Source organism: Photinus pyralis, unplaced genomic scaffold, assembly GCF_008802855.1.
Source record: "Photinus pyralis isolate 1611_PpyrPB1 unplaced genomic scaffold, Ppyr1.3 Ppyr1.4_unclustered_Scaffold4447, whole genome shotgun sequence".
NCBI classification, from domain to species: Eukaryota; Metazoa; Arthropoda; class Insecta; order Coleoptera; family Lampyridae; genus Photinus; species Photinus pyralis.
In genome coordinates, this window is record NW_022171584.1 from 41,853 (window position 1) to 69,526 (window position 27,674).

Here is a 27,674-nt window from a genome sequence, read left to right on the forward strand (position 1 = left end):
GTTCTGTAGGTTTTACATCACTACAAAAATGCGCAATCCTCACTACCTGCCCGAAGTTGCAGTAAAAGTAACTTTGGTCAACTTTATGATTACCACGGTTGGATTGGAAGATCAACTGTTGGGTATAACCGTTGCAAAAGAAAGGCCGGATTTGGAAGCTGAAAAGAACCAGTTGATTTTGCAGGGCGCTGAAAATAAGCGGTGGGTGTAGTCTGCTATATTTAGATTTTTCCTACATTGACAATTTCAGCATGTTGAAAGAAATCGAAGATAAAATTTTGGCTGTGCTTAGCGAATCTGAGGGGAATATACTGGAAGATGAAACTGCCGTTCAGATCTTAAGCTCGTCAAAAGTGTTGTCGAATGATATTGCATCCAAACAAGCGGTCGCCGAGGAGACAGAGAAAAAAATAGATTTGGCGAGACTGGGATACACTCCCATCGCAGTACATTCGACGATTTTATTTTTTACTATCGCTGAACTTGCGAATATTGATCCGATGTATCAGTACTCCCTGGTGTGGTTTATGAATTTATTCCGAACATGTATTGACAATACTGATCGAGTGGATGATGTGGAACAGAGATTAAAAGATTTGGAAAAGGCGTTTACGTACTCGTTGTACGTCAACATATGCAGAAGCTTATTCGAAAAAGTAATCGAATTTCGTATTTAACTCAACTAATAATGATCTTCAGGACAAGCTTTTATTTTCTTTATTATTGGTCGTTAATCTGTTGAAAAGTCGTAACGCCGTAAATATAGCAGAATGGATGTTTTTGCTAACAGGAGGTGTCGGACTAGATAATCCAAATCGAAATCCTAGTAATTGGCTGGTAGTAAAATGTTGGGACGAATTATGTCGCCTGACCCATTTCCCAGCTTTCCGGTTCGTAGTGCTGCTGCTTGTGAATGTTACTAATTGTAATTACAGTGGCATTATGGAACATTTCTGTAGCAATGTGGCGGAATGGCGAAAGGTGTTTGATAGCCCCGAGCCACATGTATATCCCCTTCCGACACCATGGGATTCGAAACTTACACAGTTCCAAAAACTTCTGGTACTAAGGTGTATAAGACCGGATAAAATCGTCCCTGCAGTACAGAAATTTGTGGAAGGTAGGTATGATAGATGTCAAGGAAGAGAGAATTTCTTGGGATTATTCTTCAATTTACTTGGATGGGTAATAGTAATATTGCCTTTTTGGCAATTTACAACGTTTTTTATCTCGTCTCCCCACGTTTTATTTGCTTTATCACTGTAGGGCAAGAGAATAAAGTCAGTTTGAACATCCAGTTGAATTTGACTTTAGGGTCAACAATAGTGATTGATCTAATTTGATCATGTACCTACTCAATTTTATCCAGTCCCTTGCCAGGAGCTAATCTCATCACCACTTAATTCGGTAGAACTCTACTACTGACTTTAACGGCGGGTTCAAACTGACTATAGAACTGGTTCTTGATGAGACTAACTGCTTAAGAGAGGCAGAAAAAAACTATTATAGTATTATAGGTTCCGTGCAATTCGACATCCAAAAGAAAAAAAAGCTTGAAAACTCAAAACTTTATTTTATTTTCATGAAATCGCCATGCGCCGACAATATTCTGCGCTACTCAACCCAAGCCGGCGGATGACGTGTTGGAACGTCAATGGCACTACGACTATATACTATAAGAGAAAATATACAGGATGCGTCAAAAAGTAGATTTTGATACCAAGTTGGTTTTTTAAATGGAACGGTATTTCTTAAATCCATTTTGGAATTATTGTTATTATGTGTAGAATTTAACACAGAATTCGAAAATTAATTAAAAAAAATACTGTTGCATTTAGAAAAATATTTGGCATCAAAATGTACTTTTTGACGCACCCTGTATATCTTATCGTTAGTGCAAACAATGCGAAAGAAAAAATTATGATAGACGAGTGCGAGCATTTTTTTGAAACCCAATACCTGCTTTTTAAATGAACTTGTTCCATATTTTAGCCACTCACTGTATTGTGTATAAATGTTGTGTGCAATGGTGAACTAAACCACCCAAAATCTTTTCTAAGAAATAATTATAATTTTTCCCGGGACGTCTAGAACACGACTCCGCTTAACTCGACTTAACGTTCACCACGGCGTAAAAAAAACTATCCAGCTTTCCTCTACAAAAACTTCACAATTAAACAAAACTAACTCTCTTCAAAAACTCTCGATAACGGCAAAACTAACTGTTTTGCAACAAATACGTTCACCAAACCAAAGAGCTACGATTAACGTCTTCCTCTGCTATTTAAAACAATTTCCATTTCAACTGCTAGCTCGACTTCCTTAACAAATTAATTGTGCGTCATTGAACGACAAACTGCTCTTTACGCGGAAAACATCTGCTTAACTCGCCGATAACATGTGCTTGTCTTGGGACTAAGTAGGTTTCGCAGCGAAGACTTATCATAAACGACCGGAGATAAAAGTTAACAAATCTTACGCAATTATAATTCATAAATCTAATCTTTTTAATACGTAATAAAATTTAACAACTAAATAAAATACAAGGAAATTTACGTACAGGGTAACCTATTGTTATTATAGGTGCTGAATCCAAACAAAACGCCTACATGGCGTAGTTTACACAACATTAATTAGGGAGCGCGATATTCAAGTAAACCAAAGCCAGAGATAAAGGCAAATTAAATTTTGAATGGTATGTGGTAGGTACTAACACAGTACAATGTTATCGGAAAAGATACAAGGGTTAAGGGTAGAAGAAATATTTAGAAAAAGAAAATAAGTAGATCTGCTAATCGATATGATGAAAGTACCGATGAACAATGCAAACAGTAAATTTAGAGGAGTGGACTGTATTAATATGAATTGATCAAAAGAAACGCACGCAAGACAACCTCATTAAATAACAAAAATTGCCTACCTTGCTGTCGCGCAGTATGGTAATGATGGCGATTGTGGTACACGTTCGTTTTGCCAAGTATTTGGGGGTGTCACACACGAGAGAGAAATATATCTTTATTCAGCGCACGCGTTTAGTTGAGTCTCGTCGATCAAGTGCCAAAACCTTCCTTTTTGGCGAATGCGCGCGACTCTTCTCGGCGGGTATAACAAGGCTGTTTTGCTAAACGCGACAACATAGAGAGCCAGGAAATTTTTAAATTAAATATATTTATATAAATCTCAGTTTACACCAATTAATAAAAAAATAATTGCTGATTTGACTGAACAGTAAACAAAATAAAAATAATCACAGTGTAACAAAAAAGAATGAAGGAATTGAAGAAATTAAATAGGTGATTATGATAGCAAACAGAATAGGAAAAACAGGAAAGTATCGAATAATATTATTGTTCTTGGTGATATCAAACGTAAATATACAGGGAATTTTTTAAAATGTGGTTTTTAAAAAACCATGTCAATGCATGGAATAGATGGCTAGAAGTACACTAACTCAATGTAATACAGTCACTGTAGCTATAGGCAACCCACTCTATACGCAATATAATTGCAATTTTTTTGAGAAAATTATCCATTTCTGTCGGAATGTCGAAAAAAGCCCTCAAGCGGTGATATGTGAAACTAAAAAAACTTCAAATATTATAATATTTGTAGCTGAAAAATACCGCTTTTGAACTAACTCGAGTTTGTTTGAATCGGCCATTGAGTTAGAAAACTAATGGAGGGAATCAAATGCTTGGCCAGACGTAGACCACGGGAATCAAAAGTGGCCTCTAGCTGTGATTAAAGTACCACACCACTTCCGTTATCATTAGCGTCTCACTTCAGTGGCGTAGAGATATAATTTTCTTTCCACTAATAGGAATAATAACAAAAAAACGTATAGGAGTAAAATACATGCTCGTGGTAAAGTAAACAAAATAGACAAGGATGGGAAAGTATGCAGATTTAATATGTATAATCGTTGATTACAAATCTAAATATACATCGATGTGTTCCAGTAGTATAATTAAGGCCAGTTTACTATAGCCAGAGCCACTACAACTTGACAACTCCCATTAAATTCATTGTGTTGATCAATAGCTACAATTGACTGGTTGGTCTCAGGTTCCTTACAACGGCAGAGAGATTCAATAATTAGGTAATTTATTGTTTATTGGTCTCAAAATGTATCCGCACTCGTAAAAAAACTTACACCTGATATCCATATTCTAAACTCACACGTTTAGCTGTAAAAACAAGTTTTGATAGTACCTACTGCATATTTGTTAAACATTTTCCGGTGCAACCTTTGGTCGAAATCATAGTCAATGAAGCGTTGTGAGCACAAAAGCAAATTTCGAGAGCTGTTCATAAGATATATTTACAAATGTTAGGTAACCATTTTGCACGAAGTACTGGTTCGTTTGGAAAACTAAGAAACATAAACTAGGTACCTACAACCTCGCCTACAACATGATAAATGACATATTGTCTTACCGATGAAAGGAAATGCCCTGTTTCTTCCCTTTATGAGAAATTTTGCATGATACGCAGCTAATCATTCTCAATTCACAAAATTGCGTGTGATAAAAACACTATGCGGCAGTTAGTTATTTATATAAACCAGAGCACAAACCGATCCGAAATTATTAGGTACTTTAAAATGGAAAATTTAATAAAATTTGAATTTGGTGGAAAACTGACAGTGACAGGACCCGCGTTTTCATATGTCAAATAATGTCGGCCAAAATGTACCTTCACGGGAACCTATCCACGCGAGTGGCCTCTATCTGTGGCAACTTCCGTCTACAAAAATTCTTACCCCCTCTACCATTATATTCCCTCCATTAGTTTTCTAACTCAATGGAATCGGCTCAGCTGTTTCGAAGATACAGGGTGTTCTTTACGGAAAGCTTTGAATACCCCCCACCACTTCATTTTTAGAGATACAGCAATAATTGTCAAACAAAAAAGGTTCAGATTATCGTCGACTTCAAAGACCGAGCATTTTTTTGTTAGGTTAATATAGCGTAATTCACAGAAACAAAACTTTTCTATTCCAGTAAAGTCACTAAATATAGAAAGTACCGCAATCATCCGCCATTTTTTGGGCAAATTTGCTGCCAACTTAAAAAAATTGACAAATAAAATCTGAATAGCTGTCATTTTTCATAACCTAACTTCATAGTACTGTCATGTTTTATAAAAATATATACAGATATCTCCAAACAGGTGGAACAATCCCTAACATTAAAGTTACTAGAATCTGGTAACTTCCGCCATTTTTGGGCAAAAATCATGCGTTCTCTCTCTAACACACGAGCTCAATGGATTGCGGTACTTTCTTTATTTAGTGACTTTAGATTCCAGATTGCAGTTACGCCTCCTAGCGGCCATTTCAGAAACTTAAAAATATTTTCCAGGTTTTTCTCTTTGTCGTTTTAGTAATAACTATTTTTACCGCAAGCCTTTACGATGGACAGGTTCCCAGATACGGTACTTCGCATTCTTATTTGGCCACCCTGTACACAGGACCGCCACCGCGATATGGTGGCGGTGAGTTGACATATAATGCAGTTTTATAAAACTGGAACTATAAAAAAAAAATAGCTAATTTTCACCATGAGGTAGATATGTGGTAAAGTTTCAATTTTAAGCATAGGTACGTCTGGACATCGTTTATATTTTATTACTTTTCCGTACCTCTGTATGGGTAGGTAAAGTAGGTATTGTTTTCGTCTCAAGAGAAAGTCCGTTGTTGTGTTGTTATTGTTGTTGTCTAGCTTGAAAGTTTAACAGTAGCACCTTTTAATAATGGCAAATCGATCAATGATATTAAACTTATGAAAAACTGCGCGCGCTGAATGCGCAGAGGTAAATTTCTTGTTTTAACAGTAGCACCCTTTAATAAAGTAAAATCGATCAATTATATAAACTTCTGAAGAACTGCGTGTGCGCATGCGCAGAGATGATTTGAGACTCGGATTTATAACAAGGCCATTTTTTTGGTGAGCTTTCTCCAGTTTTAAAAGCACAGATTAACATTTACATTTGAATAATTCCTAATTATGCCATGTTATATTTTGCAATATTTACTTTATGCCTTATTTTAGCACAACTTGGAAGGACGTACATAGAACCGCCCCCATTCGATTTAGCGTCCTCGTACGCCGATTCACATTGTTGTATACCGCTAATTTTTATTTTGACGCCCGGCGCGGATCCAATGGCTGTCCTACTCAAATTTGCAGACGATCAAGGATTTGGATCGTCACGCCTATACTCCTTGTCTTTAGGTCAAGGTCAAGGGCCTATTGCTCTCCAGTTAATTGATGAAGGAGTGCGCACTGGTACTTGGGTAGTTTTGCAAAACTGCCATCTGGCGAAGAGCTTCATGCCTTCACTTGAACGAGTAATATAGTTCGCGATTTATCTCGCTAGGTAACTAATTGTGTGGTGCTTTAGATTTGTGAGAATTTCTCAATCGAGACCACCCACCCTGACTTTCGTTTATGGCTTACCTCGTACCCAGCGGATCATTTTCCTGTTGTTGTATTGCAAAACGGCGTCAAGATGACTAACGAACCCCCAAAAGGTTTACGAGCCAATATAACCAGATCGTATTTGAGCGATCCTATTTCGGATCCCGACTGGTTTGAGAACTGTCAGCAAGGACACGCATTTAAAAAGTTATTATTCGGTTTGTGTTTTTTCCACGCCGTTATTCAAGAGCGGAGAAGCTTCGGTCCTTTGGGCTGGAATATACCGTACGAATTCAACGAAACTGATTTAAGGATAAGCGTTATGCAGCTACAAATGTTTCTAAATCAATATGAAGTATGAGCGGTATACATTTAGAAGGAATGCTCTTCATATTCGAATTTTTAGGACATTCAGTATGATGCTATAACATATTTAACAGGCGAATGTAATTATGGCGGCAGAGTGACGGATGATTGGGATAGAAGGTGCTTGATGACAATTTTGAAACGATTCTATTGCCCTGCTCTGGTTGAAACTCATAATTACCCAATTGATCCAACAGGTAAAATTGTACTGTATAATAGTTAACTTACAAAATCTTCTGCAGGTCGCTACTACGCTCCCGACCTTGCAGACTACGAGGAATTTATGAATTATACTAAATCTTTGCCTTTAATTACTCATCCTGAGGTTTTTGGTATGAATGAAAATGCCGATATTGTCAAAGACCAAAAGGAAACAAATCTACTATTTGCCAATACTTTGTTAACACAGGTAGGTAAGTGTTTAGCTTTCAAAAAATGGAACTGGTGGAAAGAGCCTGTTTTTCAATCATAAAAAAATTTGGGTATGTTGATCTAATAACATTAAAATATGCGGGTCCCTCCGAAAATTTCTGCAAACTATGGCACAAACTACTCGGATATAAAAAATAGTTATTTGTTTCATTAGTACAAAAAATGTCAGGTAAATGAGTTTTTACTGGCTCTAGGAGATGACAGGCTCGCCTAACGGCTCGCCAGTCAACTTCTCCTACCGCCAGTAAAAACTCACTTACCTGGCTAATAATATATATAATAATAATATACTATTCAATACTATTCAATACATGTAGGTACATAGGTATAGGTAACAGCATTATTTGCATTGAATATGCAAAAATATTTGATTTGTATGTATAGAAATACCTTACAACCTGCAATGTAAAACGATGTCAATGTGACATATCTCCGTGATTGTAATTTTTTAATTGGCCAACTTTCAAGGTCAATTTCTTTTTGGTACTAGGACCAAAAGTATCCACTTTTTGTACAGTTTCCATGGTGATCCGGAAAACGCCAATTTTATGTACCGAACACTGTCACAAAATAGCGTCAAATTGAGGTGGTTGGGGAAAAAACTTATTTTAATTTTTTTTTACTATTCTCCTTTTAGCTTGAATTTATCCATTTGATAAAACCAATCGTTAAAATAGCGCGGATATAATTTTTTAATTGGTAGACAATTTTTTCTGGAACTTTAGCTGAAGGTGCTTTTGATAAAAACGAATTGAGCCCACGTGAAAAAATGGGCTGTGTATGCGCAGAGTAAACTTTTTTAGTTGTAGGCGGCATTTTAACAGAAGGTGCTTTTCGATGAAATAAATTGATCGCACATATCAAAGAATATATTGCACATGCGCAAAATCATTTGTCTTATTTGTAAGGTTTTTTTCTGATAGATAGGATACTGAACGCGTATTTCAAAAATTGGATCATACCTGCGTAGAATCTTGTATTTGTAAACCAATTCTTCTACAATTATTTTAGGATGCACTCTCAAGCGGCGGAGCAGCCAAATCTCCTGACGATATCGTCTTTGATGTGGCAACGGATATTTTACAAAAATTACCGCCGAATTTCGATCGAGACGCCGCAATGGAGAAATACCCCACTGAATATATGCAAAGTATGAACACAGTTTTGGTGCAAGAATTTGTCAGATTCAACAAGCTATTGACTTGCATCAGAAACAGTTTGATTAACGTTAAGAAAGCTATCAAAGGTAATATACACTTTTGTTTGCTTTATGCTGTTTTTTTTGCATAGGTCAAATTGTTATGTCTCTGGATTTGGAAGAAGTTGTTACCAGCATGTTAACCGGTAAAATACCGGCAATGTGGGCCAAGAACTCTTACCCGTCCCTAAAACCCCTAGGTAGTTACGTTAACGACTTTCTGGCCCGTTTGGAGTTTTTGCAGGTTTGAAACCGAAACAAAGTGCAACCTACTGTACTTGTTTTAATTTTTAGAAATGGTATGATGAAGGACCACCTGTGACATTTTGGATTTCCGGTTTCTTTTTCACGCAGGCTTTCTTAACGGGCGCGCAACAGAATTACGCTCGAAAGTTTAAAATACCAATTGATTTGTTGGCCTTCGATTATGAGGTTCTACGGGACACAGTGTTTGAGGAACCTCCCAGCGATGGTGTTTATGTGTATGGTTTATTTTTGGAAGGGGCTCGATTTGACTTCAACAGTATGGCGCTTGGCGAATCATACCCTAAGGTGCTCTACGACACGATGCCATTTGTAAGTTGCTAAAGTGTCAAGTTGGTATGGTTACTTACATTTTATTTTTTAGCTATGGTTTGTGCCATTAAAACGTAGCGATCTGATACCACGCTATAGCTACGTGTGCCCAGTCTATAAAACGTCTGAACGCAGAGGGGTTCTGTCCACCACTGGACACTCCACAAATTTTGTCATTCCTATAACGTTGCCAACTAAGAAACCACCAGCGCATTGGGTGATGCGAGGAGTCGCGTTGTTGTGTCAGTTATCACAATAGTTGTATTTAATTTGTAATAACTATTTATTATTGTGACTTTGTAATAGATTACTATTAAACGCAATAAAATGGGAACGCAGCCAGCAGGCTCAAATGATTCATTTACAGAAACCAGATGCTGAAGGTCTGTAAAAATGAAGCTAAGTTAAGGGCAGTAAACTACGAACTGAGAGAGCCCAGGTTCAATTCCTGGTCCCGCTTGAGGCTAGACTATCTTTGGCGTTTCTCGTCCATTGGGTCCACTCGGCCTCTAAATAGAGTTCCTGGTAATAATATTGTGGCTAAGGTGCGCAGTGCTAGACACATTATTTAGTGGTTTATGTGGTGGTTAAATATTCTGACGAGTCTGTTTAGTGCACCTGTTTTTTTTTCATTTCGTTTATAGCGCGTACGAATAACAAGAGTTTTATTGCTTTACCTAGACTTCAAATTCTTTAAAGTTTTAGTACGACTTCAAATGGTAACAGCTTGTGTGAATTCAATAAAAGTAGCAATGTTAGCCATTGACATGTGAACTTCAATTGCATGACAAGCAATGAAAGAATTAGCAAGGTAATTCTTTCATTTACCATTTATTCACGAATTAAAGACTGTATAATTTACACGCGTTCAATATTATTATTTCTGTTTTTATCGTTCCACTGTTGGTACCTACTTTTCACAGTTACTCTTGATATGACCGGATTTTTTACACAAGAAAACACTTCGTTTCTTTTTATTTTCGGTAGAATGACTATTCACCGCTTTGATCTTCTTTCGTATTCAGCAATATCCTTTATTGTTATACCAACGCGTCTGTAAATTCATTCTCTGGACGTGATTCATAGTGTAGTGTACTTAAGGGTGTAATCCAGTAGTACAACATTTATACAAAAATAGTGCGATTTATATTTCGTCTCAATTCTGTAACACATGAGATGAAAGACGGGGCTAATTTTTTTCGTGTAAATTATACCTACATTAAAAAGTATGCTACTGAACAAAATTTTAATATTTAAGAAAAAACAATTTTTTAGAGCACTGCCAATAAAAAGTGAACTTTTATAGGTAAAATGGCGTCAACACAAATTATTTTAAAAATCTCCCTGTAGCATACTCAGAAAAAACATTAGCAAACCATAGAGCCATCGACCAACCTTTCACATAAATTACAAAAAATTTTAGACGAAATATTCATTCGAAATTTTTTACGAAAACTTGTAGCGTTTAGTGAAGTCATTCACCATTTATAAATGTACAGTAGGCAACACATCATACGGCAAGCCTGACTTCATTAGCGGCATTGTTGCGTTTATCGGGACTAATTTACAAAAAGAAACCGCATTCATTAGAACGTATTATAATTCCATAATATACTGGGTAATAGAATTCACACGGAAAATGTAATTTATTTTTGGGTGAATTAAAAGTTTGCGTCTTTTCTGACGTTTTTTGTAACACCCCTAAAATTTTAGTGTGAAAAAATTTTGAGATTATTCCCATGTAGCATCCTTCGGAAAGAGATATAATTTGCGTAAAAAGCGTTAGTTCTCATTTATTTTGTGTTGTTCCCGAATTAGACGATTTTGTGTAACACATCTAGAATATTAGTAAAAAAATGTACCTACATTTTAAGATTTTTTTTTAAGATATCTAATTGATAGGTAGGTACTTATTCGATTACATGCGTTATTTTCCAGATAGAGTCAATACAATTCATGGAGTAATTACTGAGTTAAAAAAAATATATACGTCTTATTAAAAACTGGGAAAAGTGAAATTATTGAGGATTAGCAGTTGTGACAATGATTTGCGTTATCTAATCGATGTTTAATATATGCATATATTCGTCACATGGCCCGTATGAATAAAAGTAAGCAAATGCTTATACTTGCAAAATTCAAAGTAAATACTCGTTAGTGCTCCTTCGCACTGGGCGACTTAGCAGCGCTGCTAAGCAGAAGGACAGGACGCAGTGCAGCGCTGCTAAACAAACCAGTATAAAGGGGCACTTACGAGTATTTACTTTGAATTTTGCAAGTATAAGCATTTGCTTACTTTTATTCATACGGGCCAATGACTAATGACCTGGGTAAATTAGCGTAATTACTTGTTTGCTTTATAAGTACAATAAAGTATTCTAAATACTTAAATTCTTCAATCTTTGTTTATTTGTTACCATTTCATTACAAGTATTATGCAACCCATCATACGTCAAATAGAATTAAAATTTAAGTGGAATCAAAAGAGTAACTAATAATAAGAGATGCAGCGTGAAATAGTTTGAATCTACTCAGCGCTGGGAGGGCGATACCCTGGCCCTCTAGTAACTGAGTTGAATAACTAAAATGTGCCGTAAAGTTGGTGAGATTATAGGTACCTGCAGCAAAACGGTAACATTATTCATGGCGGTGTTGCCAAAGATACTCTCCATAATTTCAAAGCTGTGTGGGCGAGAGTCAGGTTACTCAAAGCAATGCGTATTAAACTAACAACAACATAATTGTCTCGCACTTCCCCGGTGATCACCTTTCAGTGCGATCATTCTATAAATAAAAAATATGACCTGCCACCTGTTTAATTTTTCAATTATATTATTACTGTCCTATAAATACTTACTCCCATTATTTACTATTTACATACCTAAACCCTGCTTTGTACTTGTTTACATCTGCCCTCAATCGATATGCAGTCAATATTTGATACCGCCCAGTGGCGGATTAAACCCTTTAGAGGCCCTAAGCATAACGCCCTTTTGAGGCCCCTCTCCTAATAAAAATTCAAAATTTTTTAACATTTTTAAATCAATGTGAAATTTAATTTTGATTATGGTATAATCACAAATATTGGCCGTTTTATAATGATCAGGTCTGAAAAACTGATGGAATGTCTACTCACATCCATTCAATCATAACCGAGGTGTTACCTTCCCTTCTACTTTAATATTAATTGATGTAAAGTAGGGTTCTAATTCAAACATTGTCTAAAATTTAACGTTTTATTGCAATATTAAGGTACCTACCTATAAACTATTACAACTTATAAGGGAACTTTTCTGGATTTAAGGTAAGAAAAATGAGCAATTCATAGTCCAATAATTGTACAATATCAGCCTCAATAAACATGACGGACAAATTATTTAAATTACTTTGGCCAAGAGAATTTCGTAAATGATTTTTTCTCGTTTAAGACAGGAAAAGGAACGTTCGCCACTAGCGTTACAAATAGACATGGTTAAAAATATTTTCAAAATAGTTTCCACATTAGGGAATGTAGATTGCAGCCCGTCAAGTAATACTTTATATATCTGGACACAATGGCTTTGCAAACCCACAATAGTCTAGTGGTATTGGGGGTTGTCGTTGTCGTTTATAAATTCCAGGACGTACAATAAACAAAAATCAATTTTTCCCAGAGATTTTTTCTTGCTAGTTATTAGTTTTGGAGGCCCCCAGACAAGATGAGGCCCCAAGCACGAGCTTATTGTGCCTGAGCGGTGATCCGCCTCTGATACCGCCAATCCCCTAATATTATAACATGTTTGATGTTTTGTAAAAATCCTATTTCTTTTAGCGCTACCATCGTATAAGCAAATCGTAATAATTATTTGATATCAGAATAAGAAAGATTCCTTATTCAAGGGCGCTAACGCTAACGACGAAGTGAAAACACATAAACAAAATATCGCAATTTGACAACAATTCATAATTTTTTTAAACTCATTACCAAACTCATTACCAAAGGCATTTACAGAGAAGTTGTCTTGTCATGCATCGAAGGCGCGAATACTCGTCATTTAGGTAGGTATAGTTTGCACCTAGGTGAGGACCTTTGAATTTATAACTGTCAAATTCAATGCTGCGACCTTTTTCTACTTGGTCAGATGAAACAAAATGTAATTGTACAGCAAGATCAAGGAATAGGTGCGTTTTGTGCTCGTTACGTCCATACTTTCTTCGAGATCGTTTATAATTTGTATTACTGTCTGTCTCTCCGTGTACCTACACGATATCTTTGTTTAGAAACGTCCAATCGCTTTGAAAAATGGTACACATAACACAGTTAACATGTTCTCAAATAAGAACTACCTACTGTTTTTCAGCTACGTAGACCATCGGGTCCTAAAGTTACAGCCCAAACACAATCTCGAGGATGGTTGGGTATCAGTTAGTATATCGGATTTTTGTATTAACGCATACATCAGGGAAAACCTGGAAGATTTCTACCCACAATTGATAGGAGACGTAGACGGATACGTGGAGGGAAGAAGGAGAGAACCAGCAGGGTTGCGGAAATCGTAATCAAGAAGCACCGATGCATTGAGGCGGAGAAATTTGAAGGAAAAACAAGAGTATATCCATGGCCCAAATCAAGATGAAAATAAGAAGACTAACAATCATAGGATGCCACATCCCCTCGGACAAAAGAGGGCAGGCGGAACTCAGAAATCGAAGTGAAACAACAACAAAAAGTGCGAAAAGAACCGAGGTATCATACTAGGCGACTTCAATGCACAACTAGGCAGACTGGACGGAAGTGAATAGGAGGAAGGGAACGGCAACGACCTTTACGAACATGGTACACCTACATGGACTGAGGGTAGAAAACATATTCGGCAAGTCCAAAATGGTAACATGTAATCAAAGGAAATAAGCGTCACGAACACAGCAGGCATATGGGCAAAAAACAGTAGGATCGGACCACAAAATGGTAAAGGGGAAAGTAAAGAGGGGGGAGGGGAAGAAGAGAACAGGAAGGAAAGGACAAGGAGCACAACGGGGAAACCGAAGGGCGGAATGTGAAACTTCTGTCAGGGGAGAAGAAAAGAAAGGAATACCGAAAGCAGTGGTAAAAGATCAGAAGCAAAAAGGGGATGGGATACCATATGGAAAAAGATCGGCGAAACGATCAAAGAAGCAACAAGGGAAACACTAGGGAAACAGAAACCGCCCATGTGACCGAACAGAAAGCGGGCCAAAGCCCACACTATCCTGAAACAAAGAAGAAGCTAAGGGAAGCCAAGGAAGAAGAAAACAGAGCCTATGAGCAACACGAAATCAAGGAATTCGACGAGTTCGCGGAGAACATCACCAAACTCAGACCAATGGAGAGGAATACGGAAATGTAATGGTATAGGCACATCAGAAAATATAAAAGGAGGAAACAAGGGGGAAACAGAAAATATATACCAATGACAGCATGGGCGATGCTGGGACTACCCAAATTCCTAATCAACAGAACCATACACGCGTGGCAAAGGGAGTATACTAGTATACAATGGTTTTGGAAGAAAACCGAACACCAAAAGAAAACCAGGGGGATCAAACAAGGATGTCCGTTTCCCCAAGGCTCTTCGAGATAGCACTAGACCATGCTATAGAACAAACAAGGATGGTGGTGAGGAACCTTAGCATAGGCGACCAATTACAACTACCGACATTACTGGCGTACGCGGACGATCTACTCGTAATCGCGGATAATTTTTAAGACACTGAGGACTTCGTCCAGGCCATCGGGATACCAGGTACACCAGGAAATGGTGGACCTACAAATATACAACGAAAAGAGCTACATGATGACAAGAGTGCCAGCAAACAACACCCCCAGTACAAAGGAGAGAAGACCATAGCCGGGAAGGAGATAACCATGAAGCACAAGATCAAATATATGGGAACGTAAGTACATAAGCAGCACCCTCAGCAGGCACAACGCAGTGAAAGACAGAATAACCAACGCATTCAGAATCGCACACGGAATCTGGAACTTCATACGAGCGAAGAAAATACCGGACAGGTTGAAATGATGATTTACAACACGATCGTAGCACCGACAATCTTATACGGAATTAACACTTCAGCGCCAACAAAGAGCAACAGACGAACATTGAGGAGGGCAGAGTGGAAGGCACTCAGGATACTGAGGAAAACAGCAACCTCACAGGAAAGCAGAGAAGAGAACTATTAGAGGGAAAGACGATTGCCAGGAGACTGAAGATGAGGCAGATGAGATACTGGGGACATACCAACAGGAGGAACAAAGACCATATCATTCGGGCTGCCAAGATTCTATGTGCCTCGGAACGGAAGGTAGGCCGACCCTGCCAAACATGGAACACCACCATAAACCAAACGGTAGAGGTCTCGGGGATTACCATGAGAAGATGGGAGAGAATAGCAGAGACAAACATCAAAGGAAGAAAGAAAGCAGAAGAATACTGGAGGTGGAGGAATAATCAGCCACAAGGACAAGTAGCCAAGGGGAGGAGGAAAAGGGGACAGAAAGTAATGCGGGGAGAGGACAACAATAAAAAGAGCCTAACACGAGGGAAAACAGGGAAGGGAACGAGACCAAAGGATAGGAACATCGGAAGCCAATGAACGCCCGGAAGCTATCACTAGAAAGCAGAGTTCCCTCTAAGGCAGAATACCAGTGGCGAAGCTGTGGCCGTACCCGTTCGGGTCGGATAACACCCAGTTAGCCGCCCCCCACAACCCCCCCAATCCACAAAATCCACCACATTGTTTGGCATATGTCGCGGCCCAGCGCGATGGCAACAAAGTAGTGGAGAAACGTCCCTGATAGTGTCTACCAGGGACGCATCCTCACGACAGTTGACTAAATCCTGGGAGAGGCGGCGACGCCAGGCATATGTCAAAGTTTCAAGTTTCAAGTTTCAAGTTTTTAGTATTAAAATTTCGCGATGGCTTAGGTACTGTGCATTGTTCGGATGCAACAATGTGCAACTTTTTGATTTACCCGACCATGCTAAACAAAAAGAATTTGGGGGTCTGTTAACCACCATTTTGAATGTCTGGCTAAAGAAAGAAAGCGCAAAATCTCTATAGCTAGTGCCACTTTGAGTTCATTTATCCCTATTATGAATGTTGCAAAAAAAAGACGAGAAGCTTCAGTAATGAGAAGAATACGAATAGGACATACCGCACCCATTCACACCTAATAAAACAAGAAAACCAGCCGACATGTGACAAATGTGGAAACCAACTCACCGTAAACCGCATATTCGAGTGCCCATCCTATAAAAACGCAAAAGAACTATTTGACATCCCGGACTCCATTGAACTTCAACCAATCAACTCACAAAGAATTATAGGCTATATGAAAAATATTAACATGTATTACAACATTTAAAGAATTGTCTCAGCATATAAGCAGGCGCTAATAATCGTAGCAATTGAAGCGCCAAATAAATTACTAAATAAAAAAAAATAAAAAAAACTACGGGAACATGTGGAAATTAGTGAATCGCAAGTTATATCGCACATAGATTTTAAACCGAAGAATTTTTTTGTTAGCAGAGTTTGGCCCCTGAGACAGGTAACGCTGCAGGGCTCTCGTGCGAGATTTCCTAACCTAAAGTTGAGATTCGTGATCACTCACGGCATTAGGTGTCGTAACTAATGTGGTTACAGTTATTTACCACCCGTGACTGCCTTCAAGGCGAAAAGTGTTAGTTGACAAACAAGAAGTCAGTACTGCCCATACACACAACACACAATTCAATGACACAAATTTAAATTAATGGCCAATATATAAATTTAACTTGGAGCCACGACCGCATGTAATTAAAAAATAAAGTTGAGTAACATTTACACCAAAAATGAAAGCCATTTTAAACAAAGTTAACGGTATCAAACGCGTGATTCTGAATTGAGATTAATTCAAGTCAACTTCAAAAGTAAATATTGAAGCTCACAAAAAAATTAAAGTGCGTGCTTACATATGGCCCAAACAGCTTTTCTAAAAGTCGTGCGGTTGCCAGCTCTAAAAAAAAAATATATATATTGTATATATAATCCAAATGTTTTTGACTGAAATCAACGTCCTGATGAGTCAGAAGGCGTCTGGTTAGAGTAGCTGCAGCCGCCCAGCATAATGTTGCAGGTTTATTTGAATAAAACGTTCTTTCATTATTTACGATGTCGTATTTATTCTATTAATTGGTGTTGGATTCAGACTACAACAAAGCCTCGAATTTACCAAACTCTTCCCAGACCCATACGGGACGTGGTGAGGTACAAAAGGTGGAGCTTGCGGTTGCAACCTGGGAATTGAAACTTTGGGTGATACAGGTAATTGCTGTAGGGTGGGTGTCGTCTGTACCATCACCTCCCGATTTAGATGGTTTACCAATCGTGACCATAAGGGTGGAAACCTCCCTCGCCACTAGACTGACCTGGCCGTCTTTCTCAATGCCTGAAATGAGCGTTTCTTGCTGTGTGAAAGACACACCAGTTGCCGATTTTTTCCTAGCAGTTTTGACCTCCAGCCGCCTTTTAACCACCACTAGGTACTCGGGTTGTTCAGAGATACAAATGGTCACCTGTCAGAGCCTAGGAAGCAAATCTTCCTATATGTTGACAATCACCTTTCTTACCCACTCTAGGGAATTGTTACTTTCGCAACGAGCTCCTCAAGATCTCGGCCGAGATAGATGCTGAGGTTCGGTCAGTGAAGGTCAGGGACTTTGGCTGGGCAGTCTCCGCGTGGTTATCCTCGTAGCTGTTAGCATATCTAGTGATTCGTTGGTAGCTCGGTTGGTAGTAATGCTAGCTATTTTGACTTATTCGGCAGCCTCCTTGCAGTTATGTCTTCGGGATGAACCAATTGTTTGTTGGGAGTGCGAACGCTATTTCTTCCTTTTAGGTTGGTCGGGATCAGTTGGTCCGACTTCGATCTTTTCTTGCCTATATTTGGATGCTTACCTGCCGTGCCATGAGTTGGTCTTGGACACCTTCCTCAGTCCTCTGAATGGACATAGCGCCTGCACTAGATCTGGTAGGTTCAGAAACTGGAGTTGGGCCAGCTTGATCTAATCAAGCAATCGTTGCTCTGCTTCTCCTTCTCTGCTCGGCACCGGAAATGCGTTTACCTTTCGTTTTGGATTGTTGGGGCTCAGGATCGCTAAATCTGAAGTGTTTCCCGATACTCTAAATTTTGCTATAAAACTTTTTGATCTAGACCATGACAGAGGGGAGTGATGTTTAACTTGACAAATCTAATAACTTAACTCAGCGGAAACGTGAACTCCATCCATGTCCTAGGGAATCAAATATACCTATCACTTGAAGTCTAATAAATTTTGTTTTTTTATTGGCGTCTTCGGGAATATTACAAAAGCGCATAAACCAAAATCGAATGCAAAAGATATCTCCCAATTTGAAGTACTATAGACACAGATCTAAACACTCTAAATCTGTGCTATAGAGTATAGGTAAATATAGACAAACCTCCATTAGGGTTTAGAAAACCTCACAGCATTGGGATAACGTAATCACGTAAAAGATTAGGGCACGTACGGATAATCGATTAACGTTGCTACGGTAACAAATGAAAGAGTATTTGTGTAATATCTACACGTTGATTTATGATTTTTTACTTCAATTTAATTATTTTTGTAAAGTTGATGTCCGTCAGATGTGCTTACCTTGTCAGTGATGGTTGTAGATGAGTGATTGTGCAAGTGAATAGGTAGACACGGTTTTGTGGATGACAAAAAGCTTGTCAAAAGTTTTGATTGAATGGTTAGGTTGGAGAAGTAAGTAATGTCGTCCAAGAAATTTGAAAGGGAAAAGCTGCTTAAACGGATAGCGGAAAAACGGCAACGATTAGAAAAATCGGGAGATGTAGTCATTAAGATGCCTAAATTATTATTACCGTCCGATTACAACATAAAATCTCAGCCGCTGTTTTCGTTACCTCCTGAGCTCATGAGGCCCATTTTGGCATCTGGTTATCCTGGATACAGAAGAAGTTTGGCACAGGCCAAAAAGAAAGGTACCATTTTGATCTACACCATTGATCTAAAATTTGATTGTAGCTGCTGAAAGGGAATTACGCATGCAGTCGTATACTGCGTTACGGAAACAGAGGGAAGAGTTTCGGAAGAGATTGGTAGATCTAATTGTTAAAAAAGATGATAGTATGGATATTGGTCCAGATGAAATTCCTACAGCTGGTGAAAAAGAAATATTGAGATATTATTATTATATACGCCATGGGGTGGACACTGTGCATGTCGCTCCCCTGGACCCAAAGCTTTTGGATACGGTAAGTCTCTCAGTAGCGAGTGCACAGGCCAAACAATGGTCAGCAGTGATTACTGTTTGTCTGAACCTTGTAAATTATGATCTTGAAGTTGCGCGCGCGAGTGGAGGGGGGTGTTTACGGCATATACCGCACTGGTGGGGTGGACAAACTTAACTTTATTTACACACACACTAATAGAAAAGTATAGGTAGGTACAGTCATTGTTTAAAAAAGTATTTAAACAATGGTACAGTGAAAAGTTTCAATGTGAATATTTGGCGAAATTAAAATATTGGAAAAACGCGGTTTGGAAAATTGCCATAGAGGTTGGAGGAATTAGAACCACCATATTTATGTCACGGAGTGAGTCACCCCTTAGGCGCCCCCTATTCCAATCGTTAAATTCAAATGACACCATCTCCTTTGTCATACCTTAAATTAAAGGTCTCATTGAGTGCGATGTTGTTAGTGAAAAATTCCCACATTATATTATTTGCATATGCGTCTCTGAAAGACCCGTTGTGTTGCGAAATGCGAACACTCCGTTTGGCTAGGGACTCCTTGGTTTTTAGCGCATTTTCCGACTCATGTTGGAAGGCGCTTAAATGGCCACTTTCTCCGTCTGTCCGTTCTAAGCCGTAGTTACTCCTACACTTTTGAAGATATTTAGTTCGTTCTTTTTGCATTCTGTAGCTAATAGGCTCAATCACGAAAAATATTGACGATTAGTGTGCCCATATGCGCAGCTGCGCAAAGTCAAGTTTCTTGTTCATTGAGATATATCTTTGAAATTGTAACCACAGATGCTTTTAGTAAAAACAAGCATATCGCATATTGTAAAAATCAGATATGCGCATGCGCAAATTGCGAAATGCCAACTTTTTTATTTATAAAGATAATTCTTGGAAATTTTAACCACAGATGCTTCTAGTTCAGACAAACATATCGCACATTGCAAAAATCAGATGTGCGCATGCGCAAACTGCGCAATATCAACTTTCTTATTTATGGAGATACTTCTTTGAAATTTTAACCACAAATGCTAGACGCTAGAAGTAAAGGCAAGCATATCTCATGTTGTAAAAATCAGATATGCGCATGCGCAGAGCCGCAAACGGCGCAATGTCAACTTTCTTATCTATGGAGATATTTCTTTGAAATTTTAACCACAGCTGGTTCTAGTAACATCAAGCGTATTGCGCATTATAAAAATGGCGCATGGCTAAACTGGACAATGTCAGCTTTCTTATTTATAGAAATTTTTTGAAAATTTTATCCAAAGATTCTTCTAGTAAAGACAAACATATCTCATACTTTAAACATCAGGTGTGGGTATCCATGCGCAGATTTTTTTTTCAATTTTTGAAATATAATATATACCTACATATATTCTAAGGTGTATACCAAACTGCTATTCCGCAGTTTTTTTTTGTTAATTTTTGACAAATTGCCCGTACTATACACAGCAAAACTGTTCAGATAGTTTTATCCTCGGTTAATCGAAAACTTATATTTTATTAAAATTGCAGGTTTTAGATTTAATACCTCCCAAGTTAAAGAAATGGCGTGAACTATTGAAGCAGAACGTGAACGATGTAAAGGAAGATTACATGCTGGCAATGAAAAAATCAATTGTGGATTTCCTTTTGCGCGACCCAAGCTTTTGCGAGTCGATCGTGGCAGATTTCGAGTCGTCCGCACGAATGGAAGTGCAACACGAAGGTCCAACGTGGGGACCTAATCGAAGAAAGGCCAAAACGGTTTTAGAAAGATGCCTATTTATAGTTAACCCCTGCTCCACTCAACTACTGGACCTTTGGTACACTCAGTTCAGAAACTTTCGGTTGATCGACGTGGATGCTTTGCGTAAACGCGAAGGGCCGTTCAACTTGGCGGACTTCCAATGGATAGTTGCGAAACAGATCGAAGGTTTTAAGGGCGTGCTAATAAATTCGTATTACAAGCAAGTTTACGATATATTTTCGTTGGGAGCTAAAAGAAATAAATTACCTAAAGCCGCATTTCCAAGGCGACTTAAGAAATTTTATAACAGCTGTGCCACATACATGACTTATAATTTGCAAACCCTGTGCTTGAAGTCGTTGTACGATTACATGGATTACATTACGGATATCAAAGTATGTGCAGTATTTATGCGACGATAAACTTAAATTTAACATTTTCAGTTTAAAAATAAGGGCTTCGATATCAATTTGGTAGAAAAAGGAGGCACGATTATGTTTGAACCCCCCTTTAAAAACTTTAAGGACGTACTTATAAAAGTAATAGACGCAATACTAGCAGCCGTAACGATACTACCCAGGCTGGAATCAAAGCTAGATCCAAACTTTCAGGGTGAAATTCAATATATAAGGGTACGTTCCTATTAAACACGAGCAGGTTGAATATTCTAACGCTATTTCAGCCGGTAATTCCTGCGGAGACAGTGGAAAACTATAAAAGGGAATTGAATTGCCTGTTAGATGATCAACGCATCGGCCCGGAGCTTAGAGTTCAAGATTTTGATGAATACATGCCTTTAATTAATGGAGAGGTGAGTAGGTACGTAGTTGTAGTTTTACAACTTGGGGTTGGACAACAAAAAATTATTACTTGCATAGGTACCTAACTATTTTTCTATATTCCAATTCGAACTTCCCGTTGCAGTAAAATGTTATATGTACCTATAAACAGCTGACTTGATCTATCTATTGTTAGCTTGTATTTAAAAAGCACCCATTCTGCATCTAAAGATGTTATTCTCTCCCCAAATAGATGTGCATCAGTTACTCCCCAGGAGGGGGGGGGGGGGAAAGGAACTTCCCCTTCCCAATTAATGAGAAAAAATCACCAAAATCTTTTGTTGGGGGTACGGTTATCATTCATAAAAAATATACACGGAACACGTTCAAGGAACAAACTTCCGTTGATCGACTTCTTCAGGAAAATCAAAATCACTTTGACCATAAATTGCCATCCAAAATTCCCAAAACGAACGCCTCTCTTTCTCTCGCATTGCTGTCGTCAAACTTGACCGCCTTGGTATCCCTCTCATTGCCAATGTAGCCCTAAACCGTTCTGTGCTAAAGCATGTCTTCCAAAGATCTTTCTTTCCTAGTACACAGAGAACCCTCCGATATTAATTTACCTCAGATGTACAACAGTAGAGAACTACCTACCCCAAACGCTTCGACTTTTGCCAATCCAGATTTTAATTCACTTCTGCCGATTTCATGTAAACCTTCCGATGCGGTTGGACACACGTGTCAGGCCTCGAATACTGACTTCTTGCCATTTCTTGTGAAGAAAGACATCACATCCTGTAGCCGTGTGGGGACAATAACCGCTGCGATTTGTTTAGATCTGGTAAAGGAGAAATTAATGCATACCTAGTGTTGAAATGAGGACGTGTACCAATGTTCAGTTTGGTCTTAATGTGTAAAGTGGGAAACATAAACACGTTTTCCGCTACCGTTGCATACCAAAAATTCTAATTACCTGCCAGTCAATGTCAGCAGGCAATGCAAAGTACCGAAAACAGGTAATAGGAAACAACGCTACACTATTAACTTCTATCTTTACGGTTCAGTAATACAAACATGTGAATAGATGTACGTAAGACAGCAGATGGTTGCGTCTCTGTAAGGAAAATAAAATACATGCGATGGACAGATGGACAGATTTGATAGCACCATATGTAATATTGTACCTAATGGTGTCTAGAAGTCGTGCGTAAAGTGGAACCATCTATTTATAAAGTGCAAAGTAAACATCCAATTTTGTCTCTTAGCAAGGCAGCAAAGTTCTATCCTTGTCGAGCGTCTGCTGCTGCGATCTCTAGCTAATAATTTAATTTAATTACCTACACGTCTTAATCCGAATCTGTTGCAGGCATTGGAAAATCTAAATAAATTTCTATCAGAAGAGCATACTTTTGATGAATACGTCGAAATGATAATACTATACAAGGAGATGTCAGAAAATATTCCGTTGGTCAAGGAGCACGTAATAACTATGGGGATGTACTATATTCACAGACCTGAGTTAATAAAAGCATTGGTGATGCTGGCTGAATCTCTCAAAGATCGACTATTGACACGAATGACGAACGATTATCAAACTTTATGCAAAGGGTACGTAATTATATGCTTCAGCATTGTACTGTAGAGCTAAGTCATCTTCATTTCATAACTCAGTAGAACTTAGGTACGACTTTTAATCAGGTTCATATTCAATAGCACAGACCGTAGAAAATCAGAATTGCCAGAGCTACGTATTTCCTACGACTTATTTTTCCACATCTTTTACTTCAAGAAATACGCCACAAAATGGCTACTAATCAATTCGATCATCTTTATTTGTTTAATCAACCATATTTATTTCTGTTCGCCAACCAAGACTTCTGAAAGGCAATTTTTCAGAAGACTTCTGAAAGGCAATTTTTCAGAAGTCGCTATACTGAGAGAAACCGATGTATTTAAATCTCTTTAACCATTAACTTTCTTCTATTACACTTTATAATTACAAAAACGGACAGTCTTTGGTACATCCATAAACACGGCTCCAACAAATAAGCCCGATCCCATCCAACGGCGAAAACACAGCGGTGGCGGCGAAGAGGCTAAAGGCGAACGGCAATAACCCCCCTTTTTTCCCTCTCTTATTGTCTCATTTTCGAGTCTACTTCCTAATTTTTAGTTAAAATTCTCTTACATAAACGCGCACCTTCGATAGCATCTGTTCACAAAATGAATTAAATTTTAGCGACAAGCGCAACTCTTATCTACGACCGGAGAAAAACATGAGATAAACTGTTTAAATATAACGTAAATCATTTTTCCTTATCTTATAAGACGTAATTTCTTTACAATTAAATAAACAAAATAAACAAATTATAATGCGGTTATAAACAAAAATCAGACATCTAAACTGGCAAGTCTCTCTCTAAACTACGTAAATTAACACAACAATGTTGTGTAATGTTTAATCCAAAGATTTCACACAGACCCAAAATCATCTCCACACCTAATATGGGAGAACTCACCCCAAAAACAACTTCAACTATTAAATTCAAATTGATATTGGGCCTAAACTTGTGTCCTAATTACTCTGAAAAATTCTAATTGAATAAATAACGGGTTCCCGTTATACACTTGGCGCAGAATTAGGGAAAGGCAGAGAGACAATAACAACTGGAAACTCGTTCAGGAAGCTAACATTTAACCAAATAGATAGAGAAAGCGGCATTTTAGCGACTGTCAGCTGCATTGACAAAGTGGGCGCAGCAGGCGCTGTGGCATGTGGGATAGATCGAGGCCTACGATACTTACAGGCCGGAGCGCTCGAAAAAGTCACGTGACGTTAGGAGTCATATGAAATACATTACGGCTTATGGAAAAACCGTGCGCGGCTCCACTATTTATTTTTTTACTCCGGATCCGTTCAACAGAGCCACGAAATTTCAATGAGAGCTTGTCAATAGTACACACAATCAAATTATGGTGTTCGTTAATTTTTAATAACACTAAAAATAATTAATTTTTAGGTTTAAAGTATTGAAGATAAAACGATGTTAGTAAATCCGCGTTTTTCTATCTTTACATCATCATATTTCTTTTTCTAGGAACTATATCATTATAATCCTTTCGGTGTCTTAAACTAGAATGATATGCGCCTCCAATTATGCGTATATGATGCCTAATCTGATATTAGTATAGTTTTAAAAGGCCCTACAAAATCGCGCATTTATTATCCGCGCAGAGAAAAATTCACCATGCGAGAAACTTTTTTGTTATTACTATAATTGTATCACATATATCGAATGAATTGTGACCAAAGGACACAAAAATGTTCTTCAGAAGGAATTTTTAAGAAATGGTCTCTTGTTTCCTTTTTTTCAGCAGCTGAAGTAAATAGCGCGATTTCAGAATAAGTGAACGCGCAAAGGAATTATTATGTTTCAAATAATTGTTAGTAATCGATTTTCAAATTGTGTTTGTGAGATTCAAGAGGAGTATTTTGCATCAAAGATTTTGTTTCGTCGTGTAATTTAGCAGAAGATGAGGCGATGTTAAATATAAGTATTGAAATATTCTAAGATTTAGAAAACGACACAACAGTTACTTCTGAAAACGAAAAAAAAACGGCACTGCCTATTCCTTACAAGCTGTACTTTTTACTAAAACTGCTGTAAGTTGGATAGAAAATGCTATTTTTTAAAACTTCCTTATTCAAAAGGCTATTTTTATTTATTCATAGAATGAAGATGAAAGCCTACGATACTTACCAGGCCTCTTAGGCGGACAAGGCAAATTTCCCATTTCACTTTAACACGAGAAGGTATAACTAAAATACTTTATGTACTGCAAAATTCATATTAACGAAGATATAAGATATACTCCATACTTTTGACTGATAATATCTTTAATTTTATAGTTTAATGTAAATTTGAATCTCACAAACACAATTTGAAAATGGATTACTAACAATTATTTGAAACATAATAATTCCTTTGCGCGTTCACTTATTTTTGAAATCGCGCTATTTACTTCAGCTGCTGAAAAAAAGGAAACAAGAGACCATTTCTTAAAAATTCCTTCTGAAGAACATTTTTGTGTCCTTTGGCCACAATTCATTCGATATATGTGATACAATTATAGTAATAACAAAAAAGTTTCTCGCATGGTGAATTTTTCTCTGCGCGGATAATAAATGCGCGATTTTGTAAGGCCTTTTAAAACTATACTAATATCAGATTAGGCATCATATACGCATAATTGGAGGCGCATATAATTCTAGTTTAAGACACCGAAAGGATTATAATGATATAGTTCCTAGAAAAAGAAATATGATGATGTAAAGATAGAAAAACGCGGATTTACTAACATCGTTTTATCTTCAATACTTTAAACCTAAAAATTAATTATTTTTAGTGTTATTAGAAATTAACGAACACCATAATTTGATTGTGTGTACTATTGAGAAGCTCTCATTGAAATTTCGTGGCTCTATGTTGAACGGATCCGGAGTAAAAAAATAAATAGTGGAGCCGCGCACGGATTTTCCATAAGCCGTAATGTATTTCATATGACTCCTAACGTCACGTGACTTTTTCGAGCGCTCCGGCCTGTAAGTATCGTAGGCCTCGGTAAAGGTCGCTTTTAGGATTAAGTAGGTAGGTACTTTAATAACGTTCAAAAATTCAAGCTATTGTAAAATATGTTCCTCTTTGAAATGGCAAAGGTAATAGAATAGTATCCTTGGTTATGGGTTGATTTTTCTCTTAACTAACAAGCTATATTCCAATTGGAAATTGGAAGATACTTAAACTCTTAGTAGATATGTTAATGCAAGATCGCAAGTGGACTAACTCTCTCCATAAATCTTAAATTGGATTAGCAATGCAACGGACGCCATCTAACATCAATGCATGATAATCAAGGTATGAATATTCCACTTTACAAAACGGACTCGCATGCATTTAAATGCATATTGAGCTACCAAATTGAATTTGAAATTGGAATTCTGAATATCGCTTTGAACTTTGAACGCGCAAGAGAGCCAAATGCAAATGTATTTCTTTCTTCGGCTTACAGAAGTCAAAGTCGGCGTCGAAAAATTAAAAGTCGCCCCCGACGAACGAGGTGTCGGTTTAATTTGTCAAGCTGGATGTCAAGCAATCTGGCCGAAAAGGGGCCCCCCCTTGATTAGCCACACTATCGCGGAACGGGGGACTCTCAAAGTCTTAATTAAATCTCAAAGGAAGGAAGGAAAAGTCCTCGAATGCCGACTCGAACCTAATTGATTGGCGGACCGACGATTGGTTCTGCGGCGGACAACACTCAACATTGACATTGAAAGATTAAAATCGTCCATTTTAGTTTAGAGTATCCGAGACATCTTTGTATCCAATATTTTATGGACATTTATTTACAGTTGAATTCGCGTTCGGCTCGCTCCATTGTAGTAGATGAGGCGGATCGATCACGACCCGGATTAGCGGTCTTCCCTCGAGTCAGAATAATGAATTTACTGTATTACGACCGCTTTAAATACTTAATGCCTGCTATAATACACTCTTATCGATTCGCGACGTGCGCGTCCGAAAAGCGTCCTTTTACGACTTGTACAATGAAAAAAGTGCGTGCAACGCTGAGGAGCGGCGGCGGCGGCGGCATCCTGCAAGTTATCTAACTTCGACGAAATTCATTTCATTTATCTTCTTCACGGTTGACTGGTGCTACCCTGTTCGTCTCGTGTCGGTAATATTCCCCTATCACTCTTCTTCATATACGCGGCTACAACTACCATTTTAACCCCTTATCCAACATGTAGATCACACGTCCCTCTCATTACCATACGGTGGAAAGTCAACGGGATGAACACTTGTGCTGAT

General features: G+C 38.0%; 2 protein-coding genes across 2 annotated transcripts in view; both read left to right on the forward strand.

Annotated features, from left to right (window-relative positions):
• The window catches only part of LOC116182253 (dynein heavy chain 7, axonemal-like), a 36,989-nt gene extending 27,652 nt beyond the window's left edge, over positions 1-9,337 (forward strand). Inside the window, exons 32-43 of the mRNA XM_031502774.1 lie at positions 10-201; positions 251-656; positions 700-890; positions 936-1,120; positions 6,054-6,352; positions 6,406-6,777; positions 6,829-6,985; positions 7,031-7,197; positions 8,232-8,466; positions 8,511-8,662; positions 8,713-8,994; positions 9,047-9,337. Coding sequence (XP_031358634.1) covers positions 10-201; positions 251-656; positions 700-890; positions 936-1,120; positions 6,054-6,352; positions 6,406-6,777; positions 6,829-6,985; positions 7,031-7,197; positions 8,232-8,466; positions 8,511-8,662; positions 8,713-8,994; positions 9,047-9,253 — 2,845 coding nt within the window. The 3' untranslated portion in view covers positions 9,254-9,337. The remainder of the gene's footprint in view (positions 1-9; positions 202-250; positions 657-699; positions 891-935; positions 1,121-6,053; positions 6,353-6,405; positions 6,778-6,828; positions 6,986-7,030; positions 7,198-8,231; positions 8,467-8,510; positions 8,663-8,712; positions 8,995-9,046) is intronic.
• Positions 9,338-18,593: 9,256 nt separating this feature from the next.
• On the forward strand, positions 18,594-27,472 carry LOC116182252 (dynein heavy chain 7, axonemal-like). Its single transcript, XM_031502773.1, has 7 exons — positions 18,594-19,027; positions 19,071-19,300; positions 20,809-21,417; positions 21,466-21,654; positions 21,705-21,833; positions 23,171-23,412; positions 27,160-27,472. Exons 1-7 carry the CDS (start codon positions 18,796-18,798, stop codon positions 27,470-27,472), a joined length of 1,944 nt encoding a protein of 647 aa, XP_031358633.1. The 5' UTR covers positions 18,594-18,795.
• The last annotated feature ends 202 nt before the right edge of the window (positions 27,473-27,674 follow it).